This window comes from Epinephelus moara, chromosome 17 (assembly GCF_006386435.1).
Source record: "Epinephelus moara isolate mb chromosome 17, YSFRI_EMoa_1.0, whole genome shotgun sequence".
Taxonomy (NCBI): Eukaryota; Metazoa; Chordata; class Actinopteri; order Perciformes; family Serranidae; genus Epinephelus; species Epinephelus moara.
Genome location: NC_065522.1, coordinates 11,090,097 through 11,112,536, shown reverse-complemented (window position 1 = coordinate 11,112,536; position 22,440 = coordinate 11,090,097). Strand labels below are relative to the sequence as shown.

General features: G+C 41.1%; 2 protein-coding genes across 2 annotated transcripts; one reads left to right on the top strand and one right to left on the bottom strand.

Moving 5' to 3' along the window:
• The first annotated feature begins 5,482 nt into the window (after positions 1–5,482).
• On the top strand, positions 5,483–16,756 carry cldn7a (claudin 7a). Its single transcript, XM_050067342.1, has 4 exons — positions 5,483–5,868; positions 9,530–9,694; positions 12,093–12,177; positions 14,160–16,756. The coding sequence occupies exons 1-4, from the start codon at positions 5,646–5,648 to the stop codon at positions 14,326–14,328; spliced, it is 642 nt and encodes a 213-aa protein (XP_049923299.1). The 5' UTR covers positions 5,483–5,645; the 3' UTR covers positions 14,329–16,756.
• A 526-nt stretch (positions 16,757–17,282) lies between these two features.
• Positions 17,283–22,214, bottom strand: si:dkey-112a7.4 (uncharacterized). The gene is made up of 3 exons (XM_050067343.1): positions 21,983–22,214; positions 21,300–21,644; positions 17,283–18,924 (listed from the first exon to the last, which is right to left on the bottom strand). The coding sequence occupies exons 2-3, from the start codon at positions 21,478–21,480 to the stop codon at positions 18,845–18,847; spliced, it is 261 nt and encodes an 86-aa protein (XP_049923300.1). The 5' UTR covers positions 21,481–21,644; positions 21,983–22,214; the 3' UTR covers positions 17,283–18,844.
• Between the last annotated feature and the right edge of the window lie 226 nt (positions 22,215–22,440).

Genomic DNA, 22,440 nt, shown 5'->3' with positions numbered 1-22,440 from the left:
AAAGACAAACAAAACAAGAACATATACATGCAAAAACACCACAAATAGACAGCAAACAACAACAAAGAGGCATAAAACAACCACAAAGAGACACAAAACAAGAACATTTACATGCAAAACAACCACAAATAGACACAAAACAGCTAAATAAAGACAAAAAACAACTACAAAAAGATGCAAAACAACCAGAAAGACAAACAAAACAACCAGAAAGACAAACAAAACAAGAACATATACATGCAAAAACACCACAAATAGACAGCAAACAACAACAAAGAGGCATAAAACAACCACAAAGAGACACAAAACAACTACAAAAACATGGGAAACAACTAAAGACACAAAACTACTACAAAAAGATGCAAAACAACCATTTAAGCATTTCAAAGTTTCTAAACCAACCCTTAGGTAAATAATCAAATAATGATATAACCAGTATGACACTACACTAACACTACATGTAAACACTAACATGGGCGCTGGGTAAGGTTGAACCAGTATTGCATCTTTGCGATTTTGACCTAAACTGGGTCAATTTTCCACTCAGTAATTTTGGTGTAAATATTGGGCCTCTGCGGTGCACTGTATCGTAGCTGGTGGTGTAGTTCATTCCACAGTTACACTGTAGCCATTTTCATGCTCACTGAGTTGCAGCACAACGCCACAGAGTCTGTGATTGTATTCATTGTGTCCAACTGTCCAAATATGTTTCTACCATGCATGTAGCACTCGCCAAGCTCTTTGGAGAAGAGTGAGTCCACAAGACTAAGAACACAATCTATTAGTCGTGTCCTGCTGCCGCTGCACAAAAGCCAAAGTTGTTGCATAAGAAGACTGAAGGTGAAAAAGACAGGGGACATGTAGAGAAGGGCGCCATCCCCCTCATTTGCGCACTCAGAGCTTTTCAGGGAAAAGCCGTGGGCCCAGCGTGTTTTATTGCTAATGCCTCAGTGACTTCCAAGGGCACTTAAAGGACTTCAATCATTGAATTTGCACTCCACTTGCTCACTTCAGACCCAGCGGAGGCCTCAGAAATGGGAGGGAGAGCCCACGAGAGAATGTTGTTAGTGCCCTTCTCTGGGCTGATTTAGGCTGTTTTCTTTTTCAGCTCCTATTGAGCGTTGAGCAACGGCTAAACCAGCGAGACAAATGTGTGTTTACGCTTTTAAAAAAGAAAGTAGTAAAAGGGAGTGGGGGGAAAGAGCAATGTTCTTTTTTGTGTTCTTTGCAATCCAGGTCCTGGGTGGAGAAGTAGCCAAGAGGACATCAGATAAATCAGGTTACCCGTGGCAACAGCACTGTTAGGCCTGGGACTGGCTCTTGATCTTCTTCTTACTCATCTTCCTCCTCTACATCTCACCCAGCGCTTTGTGCTCATCTTTCTTACCTTCATGTGTTTTTCCTTCACGGCTCTCCTTTGTTTTTCACATCCTACCTTGAGCTTAGCAACTCTTTCAACCACCCAAACCATGCCTTCCTCTTCCTCCTTTACCTCTGTATCAAAGTGAAACAGATTCCTCGAGCTCTGGGGTCATTCCTCCCCAGCAACAATGGGGCATTTGTTGGCCTCAACAGCTAAGACTTGAGGCCTGTTATCGAAGCCTGGATACAGTATAGGGCAAAAGAGTTATAGTGAGAGAAGAGGTGGGGGGGCAAGAATGTGGGAAAATGAAAGACCTGAGTGGTGGAAGTGGAAAAGAGGAGTAAGAGAGCTATGAGAGCAACCTAGCAAAACTTCAATTTTAAATAGGTAATCCAGCCAGTAGGTGAGCACATTCCCATTAATCTGACAGTGGGGATAACTTCCTCTGGGCTTATGGGTTATTACTTCCTCTCCCATTGCTGTAGCACTATTGTTTAGCCACAGTGTGAAGTCACACACACTGCAGCGCCAAAAGCCTGACCTCTGGTTTGGACAATGCTTGCTATTGTCTCTTGGTTTTGCCCATTCAATGCAGGAAGAGGAACAACTGGCATGTTAATGAACCTAATGGAACAAATACATTGTTAAATATTTGTAACAAGAGGTGTGAAGTGGTCACCTTCCAGGTTCAATTTATTGCACAACTTGTCAAGACGCAGTGTTCACATGCATCATGTAAATTCCCCTAAATTACCCTCAAAGTTCTATAAAAATGAACTGGAAATAGTGATGGGATCCTGGAAATTTGTAAAAGTTGGTTGGGTTATTTTTAATGTGCATGTTGATTTCATAATTCCAACTTAATAACTGGAAATGAATGGTTAAAACAGTCATTGTCATTTATTATGTAAGTGCTCTATTACAAGATTTTAGGTGGTTGGAGGCTCAGGATGAAGGCTGGGGGTGGTGTGCTGGTAATGCAGAACTGGTAAACTGTTTTGCTGCTTATCTATTTCATCTAAAGTAGACCTGTGGTAAATTGTCCCGATCCATATAAGACTCACATGTGTCCATATTCTAAGACCTGAGCTGGCACCCAGTATGAGCATATAGCTCATGAATTCCTCAGCCCTCTTCTGGTTCATACCTGAACCGCAGCATGCCTGACATACGGCCGTTTTAAATGAACCTGCGGTAATTTCCTCTGGCCCTTATTTGGCCCAGGCCTGGCCCACAACATGCCAGACAAATTATTTGGTAAAACTGATTTGGCCCAAAACTGGCACAGAACTTACCAGACACACAGCCCATGTAGGGTAAGTGTATGGTATTGCCTTGATCTGGTACACATATAGCCTATAAGATCCCAGCAAGCATTTTTTGGTTTAAAAAACGTCTAATAGCCGTCTACATGAACACCTGAAGTCTAGGCTAAATCACGGCTGAATTTGGGCTGTCAGTGAAAATTTGGTAGACGTCTAACCATAGCCAAAGTGTAGACGTCATCAATTATACGGCTATGTAGAGACCATGTCCAAAAAATGGAGATAAACATATTTTAATTACTGTTGACTCTCCATACGTGATTGAATATCATACCGCACGCCATCTGCAATGGCGAAAATTACATTTAATCAATTTCAAAATTAAATCGGCTAGATTTGGGTTACATGTAGCTAGACTAAATCAGAGCTAAATATGGCCAATATGTTTAAATCACGACTATTGCTTGCTGGGATGCTCGAATTCAGGCCCATTCAAGGTAAAGCGTTGGCTATTTCCTCTAGCCACGATTTGGCCCAGGCCTGGCCCACAACATGCCAGACAAATTACCCATGTAGGGTAAGCATATGGCGTGGCTCCAGTCTGGCACACATCTGGCCCAAAATATGCTTGAAGTTTGGCTGATTCAAGGTGAAGCTCTGGTAAATTCCTCTATCCCCGATTTGACCCAGAACTGGCACAGAACTTACCAGACACACAGCCCATGTAGGGTAAGTGTATGGTATTGCCTTGATCTGGTACACATCTGGCTTATAAGATGCTTGAATTCAGGCCCATTCAAGATAAAGCTTTGGCTATTTCTTCTAGCCTTGATTTGGCCCAGAACTGGCCCACAACATGCCAGACATAAGGCCCATGTAGGATAACTGTTTGGTATGGCTGTGATCTGGCACACATCTGGCCCATTAGATGCCTGACATCTGGCCCATATAAGGTGAAGCTGTGGTTAATTCCCCTGGGACTGATTTGGCCCATAACTGGCACACAACATGCCAGATGCATAGCCCATATAAGGTCAGCGTATGATAGATTTCTTTGCCCAGATTTGGTCCCCAACACAGCTGACATCCGTATGAGATGGAGCTGGAGCTGAGTTTAGGCAGCCACACTTACCTTGCAGTCAACACCATCATTAAAGGCCAAGTGTGGGCCATAATAGAACTGTAGATGTGGGCCACATTTGGGCCACAGATTTATTGCCATCTGGAACACAATTTTACAATCTGACTGAAGATGTGTCAACACGGGATGGACTGGTGGCTTTATAACAACACCCACAGCTTCATAATGTGGTCTTGTCATCTTTTTTTCCATTCAGAGAGTTATGGAGAAGCCTCAGTTTCCTCCAGCACTCCCTCTTCCAGCCCCTCTGAGGTGCTGAGCTAAAGGTGGCTGGCTGGATTCACTCTGTGGTTTCCACATCCTGGATGGCACAGATGACGGCCTCTCCGGCAGTGATGAATTATTGATCAAGTCCATCAGATCACCTGCTGGCTATCTAAAGGCCAATTAAAGTTTTCAACAGGAAGGCTTAAAGTTTGTACGTCCTACAGCTGAGGTTTACACATTTAATCTTTCCATTTTTATCCAGCAGTTTAGCTCACACGTTGCTAGCAACGGAGAGGCCATGAATCTGCTCTGAGACAGTGATTGGTGATATGTGGTGAAAGCACAGCTGGGAGTTTAGTCTACTTTGTACATTGACAGGGACCTGAGTTACAGCATCAATCTGGGTCAGTGGGTAGACTGTAACTGTGTATACTGTATGCACACACACACCATTTCTAAACTAAAAAAGAAGGGTAAAACTAGAGAATATTTAGAGTCAAATTCATAAGTGACTCTGGAGAAAACTGAAATACAAATTCACTGTTGATAGCTTTCTTGATTGTTTATTCTTGGTGAGTTCTGGCAGTATAGGAGGAAAAAGAACGGAAACTATTTAAACCTCTTGAACACTCTCTTTCCTTACTTTCCATCTTAAGTATAGTGTTATCATTTTTTAACTGTAGCCTATGATCACTTTAAAGTCTATATTTTTCCCCAATAAACTCTATTAGACATGATGCTGCTGATATTAGGGTAAATATTCAAACTACAGATGCGATGTTTGCTATGGCTCTAAAAGAGAATCCACTGGTTCAACTTTTTTTTTTAAAAATGAAGGTGACAATTTGAATGCATCTTTTTGAGTAGTAACTGTCCTTATAGAATAAATCCGATGGGTGTTTTATAATCTGACAAACTCAGTTAGTTTAGTTCAACCAACATGATTTATGAAGTTGAGTAAACTTAATATTTATCCAAAAGTTGTGTTGATATTTAGTGGTCAGACTATTTCATTTAAGATAGTCCTATTTATTTTTTATTACTGAAAAAATGTCAAAAATGTTTTTGATTCTGACCTACTTCTTGAAATCAGTTGCCAACTGACTAAAAAACACATTAATGAAACAAACTCAATATTTTTATGCTGAAAAAATGTCTTTAAATGTTATCCACTAACCCCATGAATAATTTTTTAGAGTGTATTAAAAATGACTACTGGCCATATGCAGCTATAAGTGAAGATATATTTACAGCAGTAGGTATAGAATTAATTACTTTTAAAGAGTGGGGTGAGTGCGTAATGATGGAGACACTGGAGAGTCTGGCACAGCTGTAAAGGTTAGAAATTGATAAAGAGAAGTGTTAAGTAGAAAGACAACCTGTTGCTTTGTTGGAAGCAGAGGGAACATTTCCCAGCAGCTACTCCCCGCGACCACAGGGCATTGCAACTCCATGCATCAGCAGGCAGGATAATTACACACCCACTTCACACCATCACCCACATCTCGGATGCCCATCCCCAACTGAAGACCCCCGGCGCACAACTCAGGAGCGACGCGGACTTTTTGCATCACTTAAAGACACATTTGTGGAGGTGTACGGTTTGCAAAGCAGGAGAGGAATACAGGAGTTTAAGTTTATTTAAAGAGGAGACTTTTTTTTGCAAACGATGGCCAACTCTGGTATTCAGCTGTTGGGATTTTTCCTGTCGTTAATTGGCATCGTTGGACTGATCATCGGGACTATCCTGCCGCAGTGGAAGATGTCAGCGTACATCGGGGACAACATCATCACAGCGGTGGCCATGTACCAAGGACTGTGGATGTCATGCGCTTTCCAAAGTACCGGACAGCTCCAGTGTAAAATCTACGACTCCATCCTGCAGCTCGACAGTAAGTTCTCTCTGACTAACCTGTCAATCATCTCTGGGTTTAATGCAACAGGTTGGACTGTGCTGTGGATCTTCACACAGTCTCTTTATTCATACCTCCCCACCTGGAGACCCACCTGTTGCATCTGAGCACCTCCTCCACCTGAGGGAGACCTCAGTGGACCACACTGTTATCACTCATTAACTCTGCCACCTCAGGTTATAACCTGCTCATCACACCATAATTACTCACCACACTCTATACAGCAGCCACAGTGCACTGTTATCTGTCACTACAGTGGGATATTGTCTTCTTCATAAGTCACTGATTCCAGGGGGAAAAAAAGTCTGAAAGATAAATCTCTATTCCTAAAAGCATTCCATAAAATCCTCACCCACACATTGTCACATTCTGGGAAACCCTCCCACCCCACCTCCTCACATTTCCCATGCACTCACACTTCAACACACATAAACAGTAGATGATATCTTATCCACATTTCAAGAGCTGATTCTGTGATCCATCTGTAAGAAAGACAGTCCTTTGCATAAGCATATGAGCTCAGAGTTGTATCTTTTGTCACAACTCTGTATCTTGTTTTCCCAGTGTATCCCAAGATCTGGGTACTTGAGAACTTTTGCCACCATGAAATAGAAACTACATTGCATACCCTGCAACAGTTGCTTACTACTTAAGATGTTGCCAAAATAAATAGTTTCAGACCCATAATGTAAGAAGGGTGACCGTGGTAACTCCACTGTGCAGCACAGGCATCTGAACAACCTACTGTACATCACCCAACATACAAGCTCACAATGGCTTTAGAACTTTTCCCATACAGAAACGCATACTATTTGCATGCATAACAAACCAGGAGGTCTTCATTTAATACCCAGGGATTGTTGTTAATAGCCTCCCTCCTTCAGAGATAACTTCAATAATCCTGCAGACATTTGGCCTTGTTTGATGACATTAAATAAATAGTGGCTTGGCTTTAAAGCCAGTTACAACCCATCTCTTGTAATGGACATTCTTACTGCCTTTGCTAATTTTGACTGAAAACTGAGAATGTTTTGCTGATTTATATCATACACCTTTTTAAAATCTATTTTCTTTTGTTCAAAGATCTACTTTGCATTCTACTTGCAGTCTAAACAGGAGGTTTAATACTGAGCTGGATTACTAACCAAGAATATCTGGCGGCCAGCTTTGGGCTTCACAACCTCAGGGGCCCCAAAGGCCCTATTTTCATCAGTCTGTGATAATATGATTCTGCACATTTGTTTTGCAAGGAGTTGGAGTTAGAATAACATCACTAAAGAACAAATACTAGTTGAAACAATAAGCGCCTCAGGCGGGGTCTGTCTTGCATTATTACCTATCTTATTCATCTGTTTTTTTAAAAGTACCTATTTAAAAAAATATGCAGGTTACTGAATAATGTGGGTTTTACAAACACATTAATGGGAACTCACTGCCCATTTTCACCTTGGTTCTCCTAGTGGACTGTAGCATTATGGAGCACCTGAGGAATTATGATTCCACAGCTTCCAATTATGTTACTCTGTAGTTTTACATGCATAATGTTGACACACGTTTGTCATACAATGTTGTAGCAGTGTGACATTTACTTGAGAAAAGCTACAGTCGATGTGAAGAATTAGAATTATATGTTCTGTATCCACAGACTATAAAAAAATGGACGTAGCCAATGTGATGTCACTCACTGGTTTTTGGACTCTCATTTTGAAGATTCGAGTTGGCATTTTGGCCATCGCCATCTTGGATTTTTAGAGCCAGATGTTGACATATTTGGACAAGAGGGTGGAGCTAACCCTAACACCAGCAGCTTACTTGGTTAGCATGGTGCATTTACAGCTATGGATAACTGTACTAATGCCAATGCTAATTTTCACCAATGAAAACCAGGCTTAACACCATTAAAATAATACGTATTTACCAGAATAAAAAAATCTGACTCCTTAGAGGGATTTACAGTACAACCAAATGCTGACCAAGATTCTTTTAGGTGAGCAAAATGTTACAATTAATTTTAATGAACTGACAACACACTGAAATACCAACAGCTATGGCTATGCCTATACTCTGAATCTTGGGTGACGCCATGGTTACGTTACCTAATCAGCATTGTCACCATAGTAGTAACTTGTCAAAGATGGCATCCACCTGTTACTCGAAGAAGCCATGGCCTTAGTCATGTGTAACTTGAAGCCAGTTAAAGCCAGGCAAGCCCCCCATACAGTTGTCATGAATGTGGAAATTAGCCATGGAGACCAAAACCGTTTTCTGTACCAGGCTGTTAACATGATCATTTCTGCTGTAAAGCTGGGCATTTTAACATGGGAACCCAGATAGCCATTGAACTTGACTCACTTGCGGTCAAGTGTTGGCTGACTCAGCTTTGTTACGGCTCAATTGTGCCAAATGCGAGCCAGCATTGGCCTGTTTACTTTTGTGAACTCTAGCCCAGTTTAGCTTTTACAGACACAGGCCTTTTTTGTCCGAGACATGGCAGCTGTAAGAGACAGCAGCCAGCACCAAAATGTGGTCTGGCCTGTTCATGGTTGCCAAATCTCAGCCTGACTTAACATTGTAGACATGGGCCTATCCTGGCTGACACATAGCTGCCAAAATCAGGCCAGTTTATATGGCATATTGAAACCTTGAAGCCACCCTCAAGTGGTCATTAGAGGAACTGCAGTTTTTAGGACTTGTGTGTTGGCCTCATTTTTCAGCCCCAGAGGTTGCCGCTTGTATCTATCCTATGATAAAGTTGTACTGGACACTGAAAAGATCACGATGGCTAATATATTTTTGTATTATAACACACATAACATGATAACCAGTATCTTTTTCTCTACACTGAATGGCAGCAGATGTGCCACATTAGTGAAGCCACTGCAAAGCTGCCAGACACAGCTCAGTAGCAATAATGAAAGCAGTGTGATGTAACTCAAAGCCAGGATACTGTGCATCCTGCTCTCTATCTGCATTTACTCTATAATCCACCCTATTGTTCCCCATGTCTTGCTATTTTATAGAGATACCGCCCCTACTCTCCCTCTTCTCTACATCCTCCCCTGTATCTCTCTACCCATCCCTTCCTTGCTGCTCAAAGGTTTTGTTTGTTTGGGCAGGGCAGGGATGGCCTAGACTGGCACAGACTGGTTCTAGGTGGACAGAGTGGGAGAGACAAAGGGGGGACTCACCCTGTGATAGGTTTATAGGGTGAGGAGAGGGGGGGCTCTGACAGATGAGGATCCTAACAGTAGCGTTTCAGCAGGCCTCCACCTCTTTAACAGCAGCAGATGGGAGGGGGACAGTGAAAATGAAAGAGTGTGAGATGTGGCTTGTCTGTCTATGTGTGCCGGTGTGTGTTCATGTGTATCCCATGGTTTCTCTTCCAGGAAAAGCTCACATTCAAATGTCCTGACAGGCTAATGTGAGTGTAATTCACAACCTCTGGACACACACATAAAGACTCTCCGATGGGTCGAGGCCTGTTTATTGGTCTTTCCTCATCATTTACCAGTTTGTGCTTTTAGATGTGACTTTATATGATCTTTTATGTTGTTTTTTTTAAACAACAATCCCAAATCCTACAAAACAGAAGACACTCCTCATACATAATGAACATTTCCCTTCTCTCTGTCTGTCCCAGGTTCACTTCAAGCCACTCGTGCCTTGATGATAGTTGGGATCATTGTGTCCATCGCAGGTCTGGGTGTGGCCTGTATGGGAATGAAATGCACCACCTGTGGAGGGAGCGACAAACTGCGCAAGTCCCGCGTTGCCATGACAGGAGGCATCATCCTGCTAGTGGGAGGTGAGGATACCATACAGTGTGGATGACAGTCAGTATGAGTTAAATTTGGTTACGTATAGATGGATGGCATATTAAAGGGGAACCCAACATAAAGGTGTTGTTCCAGCTGCAAGAACAGCTTCTGTGTGTGGAACGCTACCAAGAGGCTGCTTAACACATCAGTCCAAAATTTCTTGGTACTCAATTGGGTTGAGACCAGGTGACTGCAAAGGCCATAGCATCTGAATCACATGATTTTCGCACTGCCTTTTTGAGTGTGTGTGTGTGTGTGTGTGTGTGTTAATAAATGAATGTCACTAGTAACAAAAAACGCTTGCTGCACCTTTTTCATCATTGCCAGGCCGCCACCTCATCACCTCTGTACACTAACTATCCCGTGTAACCAATCTACTGTTTATTTTTATTTTCATTTAATCCACAGTAATTAGTATCTAGTTCCTAAAATGGACAGGCAGAGGGTGATAGCTATAGCTCTGGTTGAGGGTGAGAGGCTGTCAACAAATAGTATGTTGGGCACAGGGAAACGGAGATCTGTGTGGGTACGTGAAAAAAGAGGGTGGATCACAGGGAGAACCACCAGTTGGTCCAGGAGCTTCGCCTCCTCAATGGCTGTTTGAAGCACTGCACTTTTGTATGCTTCCACACCTGCTGTTTCCTACTGAGATCCTGGTTACTGCGGTTTGTAAAGTTGTTAAGCTCTGGGTATCCAGCAACCGCTACCAGCAGTTTCTCCTCTATTGTTTGCCAACCATAAACTTCCTGTCGTGAACACCACAGAGAGCCCACCGCTCAAATCATCCGGTTGGACATTGGGAAAAAAGCGGAGATGACTTTTCTGTTCTGAGCTGACATTTTTCGTCAGTTCAGAGCGCTCCGGCAAAAACACCAGAGGGGTTTATTCATATATCATTTATAGCCTGATTTATACAGAATTTTACTCATGGAAACATGGTGAAAATGGATTTGTATGGTTGTTAACAGTAGTTTCAGATTTATGGAGTGATAAAAAGAGATATCCAAAATCCCCTCTGTAAAAAACAGTGACTCACAAAACACCCCACAAACTTATTGTGAACTTACTGGTGTCGCAGGAGAAGTTAGGGGGTTCACCAAATTCTTCAGGTTACATCAACTGTGACCCATGTCAATTCAAAATGTTTCACCGATTCAACTTGTACAGTCCATGTGGAGATATTTCATTCAATAAGTAAAAACTTATAAGCACTGTTTCAGGGGTTCACCTCAGTCAGGAGGATTCATTTTCTGGGCACCATGGATATCTGATCCAAATGTCATGGCAATCCATCGCACTCTTTGTTATGATATTTCAGCGTGTACCAAAGTGATAGACCGTCTGACAGACAGCCAGTGCCATCCCTAGAACCACACCACCAGTTGCACACTGAAGGGAGCGCCAGAGGGGCCCATGGCCACCCTGATACAATTTCTGCCTACCCCCCCCCACTGGCCCACCGATGAAAATAAACGGGCGTCAGACCCTTAAGGTGTCATTACTAATTTTGTAGCTAGCCTGAAGGTAGTGGTATCTCGTGAAAGACAACCTAAGGCATCCACTGGCACCAACCATGTTGGCCAAGCTTATAAGGAAGGGGGCAAAATAACGCTCCAAACTTAGGCAAAACTTCCCCAAGGGAACAACTGGCATGGCTATTTTCCAATGTGTTCTCTTGGACGCTTGCCTTAAGATATCTGAATGAAAATGGGTTCTATAGGTACCAACAATTTGCTCCTAAACTTGGCTTGTTTTTAAAATATGTTTGGTTCCTTACAATCAATGTAATCAATTAGAACAGTTTATTTATCTTTTTAAGGACAACCAGTTTATCTGAAGAACAATGAATAACATGTATAGATACATTTATTAAATTCTGCTGTGGCTCTGGTGAATTTCCTCCTGCACAATATCACAATCTAAGGCCCTGCTGACTCATTGTTGACCCACTCTATGGCACCTATGCTAATTCATATTATTGTCTATGGGACCTATAATAATCAATACAGACCTTGTTACATAATATTTCATCAAAACCCACCCAAACTCACCTCATCATCACATTTTTTTCTTTGATCCTGTGTACATCATAGAGCAGGTAGGAGGAAGTTTGATCCCTAGTCCAAAAAGCCTTCCTCCCACTCTCCTGCAGCAGCCCTCCAGAGGTCATTAGACTGAATGAGTCCAGAACTCCTGGCACTGATTCTAACATAAGAGGTCTAACTGGCTCGGAAGAGAACAGGAACACTAAAAGCTAATTGTGCTGGAGTCAATAGCTAGCCGCCTGGTGACTATAAAGAGGGTAAAAGCACGTCTACCCTCTCAGGTTTTGATGATGTGCTGATGGACTGATTGATCTTTGTTGTTGGCTTTCCCTCCTCTCAGGGCTGTGTGCCATCGTGGCGTGCTCCTGGTTTGCTCATAATGTGATCCGGGCATTCTATAATCCCTACACTCCAGTCAACACCAAGTAAGGAACCCCAGAAATACAATGTATTCAAGTACTGTCATTGAAAGAATACCCTGACATGTTGGAATGATTGCTATTTAGCTTTCTTGCCAACAGTTAGATGAGAACAGTGATTCCACTCTCATATTAGTAGTTAACATGAAGCCACAGCCGGGAGACAGTTAGCTTAGCTTAACTACCACTGTCCAAGGGTAACACAATCTGCCAACCAGAATTTCTAATGCTCACTTATAAACACATTATATCTTAGTTTAATTTATACAAAAAAGCCAAGTGCAATTAGCCCACAACATGTTGTGGATTTAGCATTGGACTATCTCTCGCCCAATGCAGTGACTTCCTGTTTCCAGTCATTATGCAATGCTAAGCTAAGTGGCCGCTAGCTGTAGGTTCATATCTAACACACTGATATGAGAGTGGTACTGATCTTATCCAGTGCTTGGCAAAAAAGTGAATGTGTGCATTTGTTCAACGATTCCTTTAAATATTATTTTTGAAGTATGGTTTCAATGTATGCAAATTTACACTGCTAATATTGCACTTTTTAGTCCATTTACTCCATCTTCTCCATTCTATTTATAAAATAGCTATAGTCAGTATCTTTGTGTGCATTAGGATTTAATATATATTAAAATAATTATATTACATGTTATAATTTGATGCATTTTTTTTAGGAATAACTACAAAAAAGTAGTTAAAATGAGTTCAACCTGAATTGGCAAATGCTGCTTACACATATATAAATGATTAATAAAAAACAAATAACATTACGCAGTAATTTTGCCTATTTGAGTGCTTTTACTATTGATACTTCAGTACATTTTTCTAATAATACTATGGGTGCAATTTTAATGCAGAAGTTTTATGAAACTTTATTAAACTGAATTCATTTGACATTGCTGTATGTCTTTTAAAATGGCACCATGTAACTTCTGATCAAAGAAATAACACACTCTTCTCCTTGCAAATTGAAAGTTAATCATAAGCAATAAAACCTTTAATTATTCAATGCACTCGGGGGGTTTTGCTGCTACGGTCTTAATCAGTCTGGTATGACCAGAGGCTTTTGGAAGCTATCTTACCTGATGTTATTACACTTTTGATAGATACTGCTATAGCGGACATCACCAGTCACTCTCCTCTTCTTGTGCTGCTCTTACAATTAAGCATTTACTTTATCCCATAAATGCAGTAGTGGAAGAAGTACTCAGATCATATATTTAAGTAAAAATGGCAAAGTGGCAAGGCTTGCATTCAAAATACTACTCTAATAAACGTACAAAGTACACATACTCATTATGCAGAATGGCCCACTTCAGAATCATTTATTATGCCACTGGAATATAACTAATGATACATTAATGTGTTTACCACCTTAATATTGTAGCTGGTAAAAGTGGACATCATTTTGATTACTCTATATACTGCTGGGGAGCTTATAGGTCCTGTATGCAACATTCAGAGCATTGATAAGGCACCAATGACCTCCTGTCCAAGCCTCTCTCTTCACTGTCATGTTAGTTGGTCCGTCTACATGTGCATGTCAGTGCGTTTGAGTCCCTGTGTATGTATCCCAGTGTCTAGCTCACCACAGCCACTCTGCACTGCACTCATATGGCATTAACTACTAACAATGCCAAGCCATGGTGGTGGAAAAGCGTTATTGTGGAAGCATAGCACCCACCCTCCCTTTCCCCCGACGTTAACACTGTTAGCTCTGTTAGCTCTGTGTTGAGAGCCATATGCAGACGGTCCTGGCTCACACTAGACTAGAGCTCCTTTAAGCTTTAATACTAATTAGAATTTATTAGTTGTTTTGTATTTTCACCTAATTATCTAAATCTGCAAAGTAACTAGTAACTGCGGTGATGAGATAGAAATGTTGTCTTTTTGTGTAATAGCAAAACGCAGAAATCAACTTTGCCAGAGGTTCACTTTGTCACTGTCACAATTATTGCTTAACACCATCTTGTGTGCTCCAGGTTTGAGTTTGGCGCTGCCATCTTCATCGCCTGGGGCGGCTCCCTCCTGGATGTCCTGGGTGGAGCCATGTTGGCTGCTTCCTGTCCACGAAAGAAACAGGTGTCCAAGTACCCGTCCATGGGTAGCTCCCGCTCTGGTCCACCAAGCAGCACTAAAGAATACGTGTGAGAGCGCCCCCCCACAGTTTGGGACTCCAACAGAAGCTGACAAAGAAGCCCCTCCCTCCATTTTTTGCAGCACCAGCGAGGAGTAAAACTGAAGGTGTATGTGAAGTTGTGAATCATAGAGGCAAAGAATTACAGACTTTCTTTTCTTTTTCTTCAGGCAGACCTTTGATAACCCCTTGATCATCATGCAGCACTCTCAATTGTTTGATGAATGATGTCTCACACCCCGTCCACACATTCCACAATTGTTTACAAGTGATCTTCACAAATACATTATAATTGGATCCCCTGACTTAATGGACAAGCCCTCGGGGTGTAACCCCTTGAATTGTAGCCTAAATGGTGGATTATAGCCAACACTTGCACCTCTGCGTTAGAACCAGCATCTATTAGCATTTGCCATGTAATTGAAAGTAATCAATTCCTGTTTCTAGGCTGCGACTCAGGGGCTCTGTACAACACAGACACAGGGTGACAATACAGTGTTTTATAAAAACCACTGGTGGTTCCAAAATAGATGTTACAATGAGCAGGGTGTGACTTCACACACAGGGCTCACTGTGTAGGGTGGCCGTATCACACAGGCCTTTTACTACAACACTCGCTACAGGCACTGCAGCTCTTCATACCAGTCTGTTACAAACCCTGCTCAGATATGAAATATTTTATTGTGTAGTCACTGTGCCATTATCACTCTAATAGCTTCCATATCAGCCACTATGAGATTTAACTGCCTCTATTTATTTTGACAAACGTAGGATGAGGTTTTGGCTCCTGTGTAGGTTTATATAACAGGTAGATCATTGTGGCCCAGCTCTAGCTTTCAGAGATTATAAATATTTTTATTAAGATGTTTTGTGCTCTGAACAGTATCCGCTGTATTTTTAAATGTCATAGTTTTATACACTCGACTCATTTAGCACATAATGGTGTAATAAAAATATGTTAACATGTCCATTGATACTTAAATAATAAAGATATTGCAACATTGTTAATGCTTTGGTGACGTAGTAGCTGATTTTATAGTAGTTTTTTCCATTGACACAAACAATAAAACTGTATTTCCTTTTGCGAGACAACAGATGTTGCACATGATGCTGCGTTCTCCAAACTATCCATATACACAACAAGCTTAGACAAGAAAAACAAGAGCAACAAATCATTAAGAAAATATTTTTAAGTCGCCCTTCAGACAAGAACGTGTTTTGCTTATTTTTTACTTTCACTTCACTTTCTATTTTACTTAAATGTGGAAAGGTGAGCAGTGCCGGACCAACCACATTTGGAGCCCGAGGGAAGCTTCCCCTGACTTCCCATATCCTTTGATCCTGGCATTCATGTGGATGCCAATTGAAGCACTTCACTCATCCAAACACTGATGCAGACCGAGTTCCCCCCTTAATGGCAATAACACTCCTGGATGGCAGTGGACCCCCAGCAGAACATGCACCATGCCTCACCACAGAAATGGCCCGAGGAGTGTGTCAAAGAGTGCAAGGCATCAACCTGGCCTCCAAATTCCCCAGATCCCAATCTGATTGAGCATCCGTGGGACGTGCCAGTACCCCACCTCACAACCAACAGGTCTCAAAGGATCCACTGCCAACGTTATGGTGCCAGACTCCAAAGCATACCCCCAGAGGTCCTGCTGTCCATGCCTTGACATGTCAGGGCCAAGTCCAATCTAAAAAGGCCCCACTGTGGATTGGGGGTACCACTGGGGTACCAGCACGTCCCATGAATACTCAATCAGATCAGGATCTGGGGAATTTGGAGGCCAGGTCGATGCGTTGAGCTTTCTGTCATGTTCTTCGGGTCATTCCTGAGCAGTTTTCACAGTGAGGCACGGTGCATTGCTCTGCTCGTGGGGCTACTGTCATCAAGGGGGAAAATTATATCGTGAAATTTTTCGACTCTATCTTGATACACAACATTATTGCTATTTTTGATTCTCCTCAAAAGTACTTCATCCTGGTCACTTTCTGACCAAATACTCTCTTTGATGAGACAAAGTTATGGGGATGACTAATGTTTTTGTTTTTTCCAGAAAATATTAACACAATGAGATTTTTGATCAATAATCATCAATAATGTGGGTATAACGAACTGAGTGGGTTAAGGCAAGCCTAAGACAAATTGAAAAGTCTGATAAGTTGATACATTTACATCTTTTTGCCTTTAAAATGAGGGGAAAAGCACCATTTATGCTATATCACGATACAATATCCAAAATCAAAGATGATATATATAATCTCATACCTCGATAACAATATCTTCACATTGCCCATCCCTAATATATTTATATACACATATATGTAGGTACAGTGTCAGATGTAAACATTCATGGCGTCCTCCTCGGCTGAGGTGTAATGTTAGCTAGCTCAATGTTAGTTAGCTAGCAAGGTAAGCTAACAGATAAGTGTTAAATGGTTTAAGACAACCTACTTACATTTATATATATATATATATATATGTATATATATATATATTTATATATATACATACATACATACGTATATGAAAATAGGTTTCATATATGTATATATATCTGTTAGCTTACCTAGCTAGCTAACTAACATTGAGCTAGCTAACTTAGCTCAGCTGAGGAGGACGCCATTAATGTTTACATCTCACGCTGTCACGAACATGAGTCTCTCATCTATGAATAGATACATGCTCTTTTGTGCGGTGAAATGGTTGGCAAGTGTAGTTCAGTGGAAAGAAAATAGTTCCCACATGAAACTGCTCACAACAAGGTCTGTGGATTATCTGTGTGACTGGGTCATGATTTCTGGAAAGAGACATTGCTGTTGAGTTTTTCAAATGTATTTTTTTCCGCATTTTGAGCACCACTGCAGATAAAAAAAAAAAACCTGGTATGTGTTATTTAAATGAAAATGAGGTTTTAGAACACAAATGTCAACATGTGCATCAAACAACAAATACTGATACAGATTCCACAAAGATATATCTTTTTATTTCCCGAGATGCATCATGAAAAGTAGACCATTTCCATGCAAATGGTAGCCACAACCCTGAACAACAATTTTTGAGTCAGAGCTGTGAAATGCAGTGCTTCCATGACGCAAAAAAAAAAAAAAAAAGTGAACTAGTAACAATTTCACAGCTGACTAAGTAACGTGACATCAGCATGAGCCTCTACGGGCAATAGCATGTCATTTCAAGGTCCACTGCAATCTTCAAAAAAACCCAAATAACCCCCCCTCCCCTCCAAAAAAAAAAATTAATGTTGTCTCAGCATTGACAGCCAATCATAGAGTGACTTGTTTTCATGATCTCATCATGTAATTGTAAGGTAAACGTTGTCATTATCTTTAAATAGTTCACCTGAAAGCTGAAAGACTATGATGCAATCTGGGTGTAGCTTAACAAGCAGGTTACTGCTGTAAATATTTAGACAAAGAAAGTGCTGATTATTATGACGTGTCTGTGTGCCAATTCTCAGTCTGATATAGCGTCAAGTATCATTTGGCAATTGATTTAAAAGAATCATGTCTTTTATCACAGTTGTGTGGCCAACTGGGAGACCCCGCCTTTGAAAACTAACAAAAGCCCCATAACTCTGTTGTTGTTTACGAGATATTACTGCTGAGTCCGCAGCACAAGCCAACAACGAGCTTAGGGAAATGTTGACTCTGCATGATCTAAAGAGCATAACGGTAGCGTGGTTTGAAATACTACTACATAGCCCTTAATAACAGAAAACCAGTTACGTGTTTTGATGCTTGAACAGACTCCATGCATAGAATTCTGCAACATGTCACTGCACATAACAGGCATTCCCACAAAGTGCACCATTTGGAAACATAATAAATCTCAGTTATAGATGACCGAAGCAATTTCCATTCAGAAACAAGTAAAAAACATGTAGAAGCCATAACAACACAAAGTGTTTCTTCTCATTTTTTTGAAACAATAAATAATTAGCAGTAGTTTTTTTCTGTAAATAGCGAGCTTTCATCCACTGGATATTAGTACACCACTTGCATCAGTGTGAGAGTAGAGAGTGATAGTCATTGCACGACCAAAGCTTAACATTTCACCTGTGTGTTACACATTTACAGGCGTGTGTTCCCTCACACAACCAACCCACAGACAATCAGGAACCCTCACCAGGAAAACAAGCCGGTGAGAGGCTGCTTTTCATCGAACCATTTGCTCAGTGCAACTTCAGTAATGTAGCCCTTGATAAGAAGCTCTGGAAAATATAGACACTTCCTCCAAATCTTTCTCAAGTCCTGATAATCTACTGCCTACCGAGGTATAGAGTAGAGAGCGCAATACAATTCATTCACAGTCTGACCAAAGGTAAGTTAAATAAACACTATGTACAATCAGGGCCTAGGCTTCAGCTGCCGCTAAATGAGCCGTTTTTTTGTGCCTGTTTGAGCCGTCAGAAGCTTCAGTAGAACACAAGACAGGATCAAGGCCAAGATCACTGACGGGGAGTTTTGGCGTCCTGGGGGATTTTTTTTAATGGCACATCTTGGTGAAGTTTAGGAGATGGGCGACAGGGATACAGGACACTGGCCGTTGTTGTTCATGATGTCATCCAAGTCTTCATCATCCAAGTCCACTGAGGAGGAAAGGTCAAAGGTCAGGAATGCGTGCCTCAAAGTAAAGATGTAATTAATAAAAAAAAAGTAGTTTATATCTATTTTGCCCATTTAGAACCATTAATTGAATCAGTTCACTTAATGGAATAGTGCAACATTTTGGAAAAGTTGCTCATTCACTTAGTCAGGTTAACTGTTTCCCCTTGTTTCCAGTCTTTATGCTAAGCTAAGCTAACAAGTAGCTTTATATTAAACAGACAAATGTGTCAGTCGTACTAATAAACTCATCAAGAGGGGGAATGAGCAGCTTTCAAAAAATTTCAAACTGTTCCTTAAAATATTTTACAACTTGCTATTCCTAATTAGGAATTAGAGGTTGTAGTACTTGCAGATTACGTTACATGATACTTAAAGGAACATTTCACCCCAAAATGATCATCTGTATATCAGTTACTCATCCTGTGTTATGTTGAATTCATGATGAAAACATTTTTTGTTCGCGTGCCTCCACGGTGAACAGAGAATCCAAAAACAAAGAAAATTCTTAATGAACTGAAGTAAATGGGGGCCGCGTTTAACAACTGTAAAAATATATTCAACTCAATTTTATTTATAAAGCCCAATATCACAAATAACAATTTGCCTCAGAGGGCTTTACAGCATACGACATCCCTTTGTCCTTTGGACCCTCACAGCGGATAAGGAAAAACTCCCCCAAAAAACCCCTTTAACGGTGGAAAAAAACATCAGTTTACAAACTCTCACACAACTCGTGCAGTATAATCCCAGTCTCATTTATCCAGTCAAATGCTCAGTACTTCCCAAACACATGCATTTTCGCTAAACCCGCAATATTTAATACACTTTCACATATGTGAATGGATGTTTTGATATAGTTTTGCTGTTGTTGAACGTGGACCTCATTTACTCCAATTTATCAAGTTTTTTTTTTTAAATATTTGGATTATTTATTCACCGTGGAGGCATGCGAGAAAAACAACGTTTTCTTCACAATTCAACATAACATTGGGTGAATAACTGATATACAAATGGTCATTTTGGTGGTGAAGTCTTCCTTTAATATAACTGAACACAGCCTTGCTGATATTTAGGGCTGTGACTATCAGTTCTGAAAGATCGACTTAATGTTAACCAAATACACTTGAAAAATAAAAATTCCTATCAAAATGCGTCTTCTAGCTTTCTGAGGATAAGAGAAGTATGGACACAATCAAAAGTTGTGTTACTGTTAAATTCTAAAAGTGGTTTTATTGCTCTCTAAATGATCATTCATCACTGCAGCCCTAATTGCACATGGAAAAAGTGAGTTACCATTGTGTGCATCAGTAACTCTTGCTTTATATGTGTAGATTTTAGATACAGTAGATTTTGTTGTCCCAGATGGAGATTAATTTTCACAATGAGTACAATAAACAGGTATTCATAGTTTGTTCTTATATTTGTGTTTTTCTTAACCCCATGTAAACATCTGCCTTACGTTAAGTTATCCCCTACATGAATATTCATTTTTGTAATAAGATTATTTTTCTTACATTCTCCATATTGGTAATATCCATTTAATAAAGCCCTACAACTTGTATTCTCCTTTTGCTCCTCAGAGCCCTGCTGGTACATCTGTGAACCATTAACGTTAAAAGCAGATCGCTGTATTAACAACTTGTTTTAATCATGAAATATAATGACAAATGCCAGACTTAAAACTAGAACAAAACCCTAATGTGATATATTGATGTAGGCTGAGGTGTAATGTCCCTAACAAAATACTGTTCGTGCCCTCCCGTCAGAGAACTTTTTTTTTTTTTTTCTAACCACAAAAAAATCGTGCTTAGTACACTATCCCTCAGATTCTGGCAGAGAGTGTGAACTGAACTGCTGATTTTGCCTTTATATTCTCAAAAAAAATGCCACAGAGGAGTATCATATTTAGCATATAAGGATGACTAAGGCAGAATTTAGCATGAGGACCAATTTAATCTTTTCCTGGATTTTATTTTGACAACTGTAGTCCCGAAATGCATGTAAAAATACAGGAATTGGAATTAAAAATGCATTTTTTTTTTCAGGGGGAGGACCCCCCACCTCCACCTCCACCTCCACCTCCACTTTTCAAACCAAAGTTAGGCCCTTGGATGTAGGGATGACAGAGATAGAGAAGATATAGTGTCTATTGTGGATTATTACTGAAGAAGCATTTTCTTAACAGGGACTTCAAATGAGTTTCTGCTCTTTACTCCTTCCTTATTTTTTTCACAGTTTGTCTACATTGTCATGTTATATGTCTCATGTTTATTGGATATCTTGTCTGATGAGTTAAGGTGGTGTTTTTATGGGTGTATCTGTTGACTGTCATCATGTAATTAATCCAAACACTCACCTTTCTTGGTTCGGCCAATCTGTCCCAGCTTGGGTGCCCTCTGTCCGAGTCTCTGAGGGTTGGCCCCGCCGCCGTCTCCACTGACCTGTGGGTGTCCCGGGTTGTACTGCCCTGCCGGACCCGGCTGCCGTGGAGGCCCGCTGGGCGGGATGAGCTCTGGGATACCTGAAGCTCCGTACATGTCTATAGAAGGCGCCTTCTCCTGATTGGCCGCTAGGTGTCCGCACAGCCCAAGCTTTGTGTCGTGTCGAAAAGGCTGCTCACTTCCGCAATGGCATTCAACAATGAATGTATGAACAACACACGACTAAATGTTGGAAATAACAGAGAGAAAGTCCTCGCAGCCTGTGAAAGAAAGTAAATACGGCCGTCAAAAATAGCTCTCATGCGTCAGAGAGCGGCCAGCTCTTGGCAAGTGCGCACAAACACTTCTCCGCTGTTTATACTGTAATAAGCGATGTATTCTCATGTGTTTGCCACTGTACCACAACTAACAGGTGTAGCAAATGTCTTCCTGGTCGTTACAATAGCTGAGCGGCACAATAACGTGTCTTCCGTTTGATCTACTCACGATAACAAACTGATTTTCCGCCCGCCGACAAAATCAACACAAACACATCGCTCTCTCTACAATCCTGTCAGAATACTGTGAAATATCATAAATATAATACATATGAGCTCACCTCTTCTTCACCGAGGCCGCAGTAAAGAGCTGAATCCGGTAATAGCGGCTTCTGAGAAAGTGTTGTTGTTTATCAGAGCTCCCTCTCTCCCTCTCTCTCCCTCTCCCTCTCTCTCTTGGCACAACACCGAGGAAGCGTCAATTTAAAGGGGCCTCGCGTCCTTTTCTCAGCCTTGGGGATTTCCTCGTATTGTGTCTTGACTCATACCGGCATGCGGACGTCACAGCGTGCGGTTGATATAAGGGACGGTGCTGACACTTCGGATTATACAGTGGAGGTGTGCCAAAAAAAATTTCAGGGCGCAGTGCGTAATTACGCACCCTCGGTAATGAGAGAGTGACTCAGGCGCCAGCCAATGACAGACACCGCTCAGTAATCCCCCATACATAACACATGTAATGCTTTATGTCAGAGGCAACAGTTCACGCCAGATCACCCACTGCAGTTATATAGGCTAG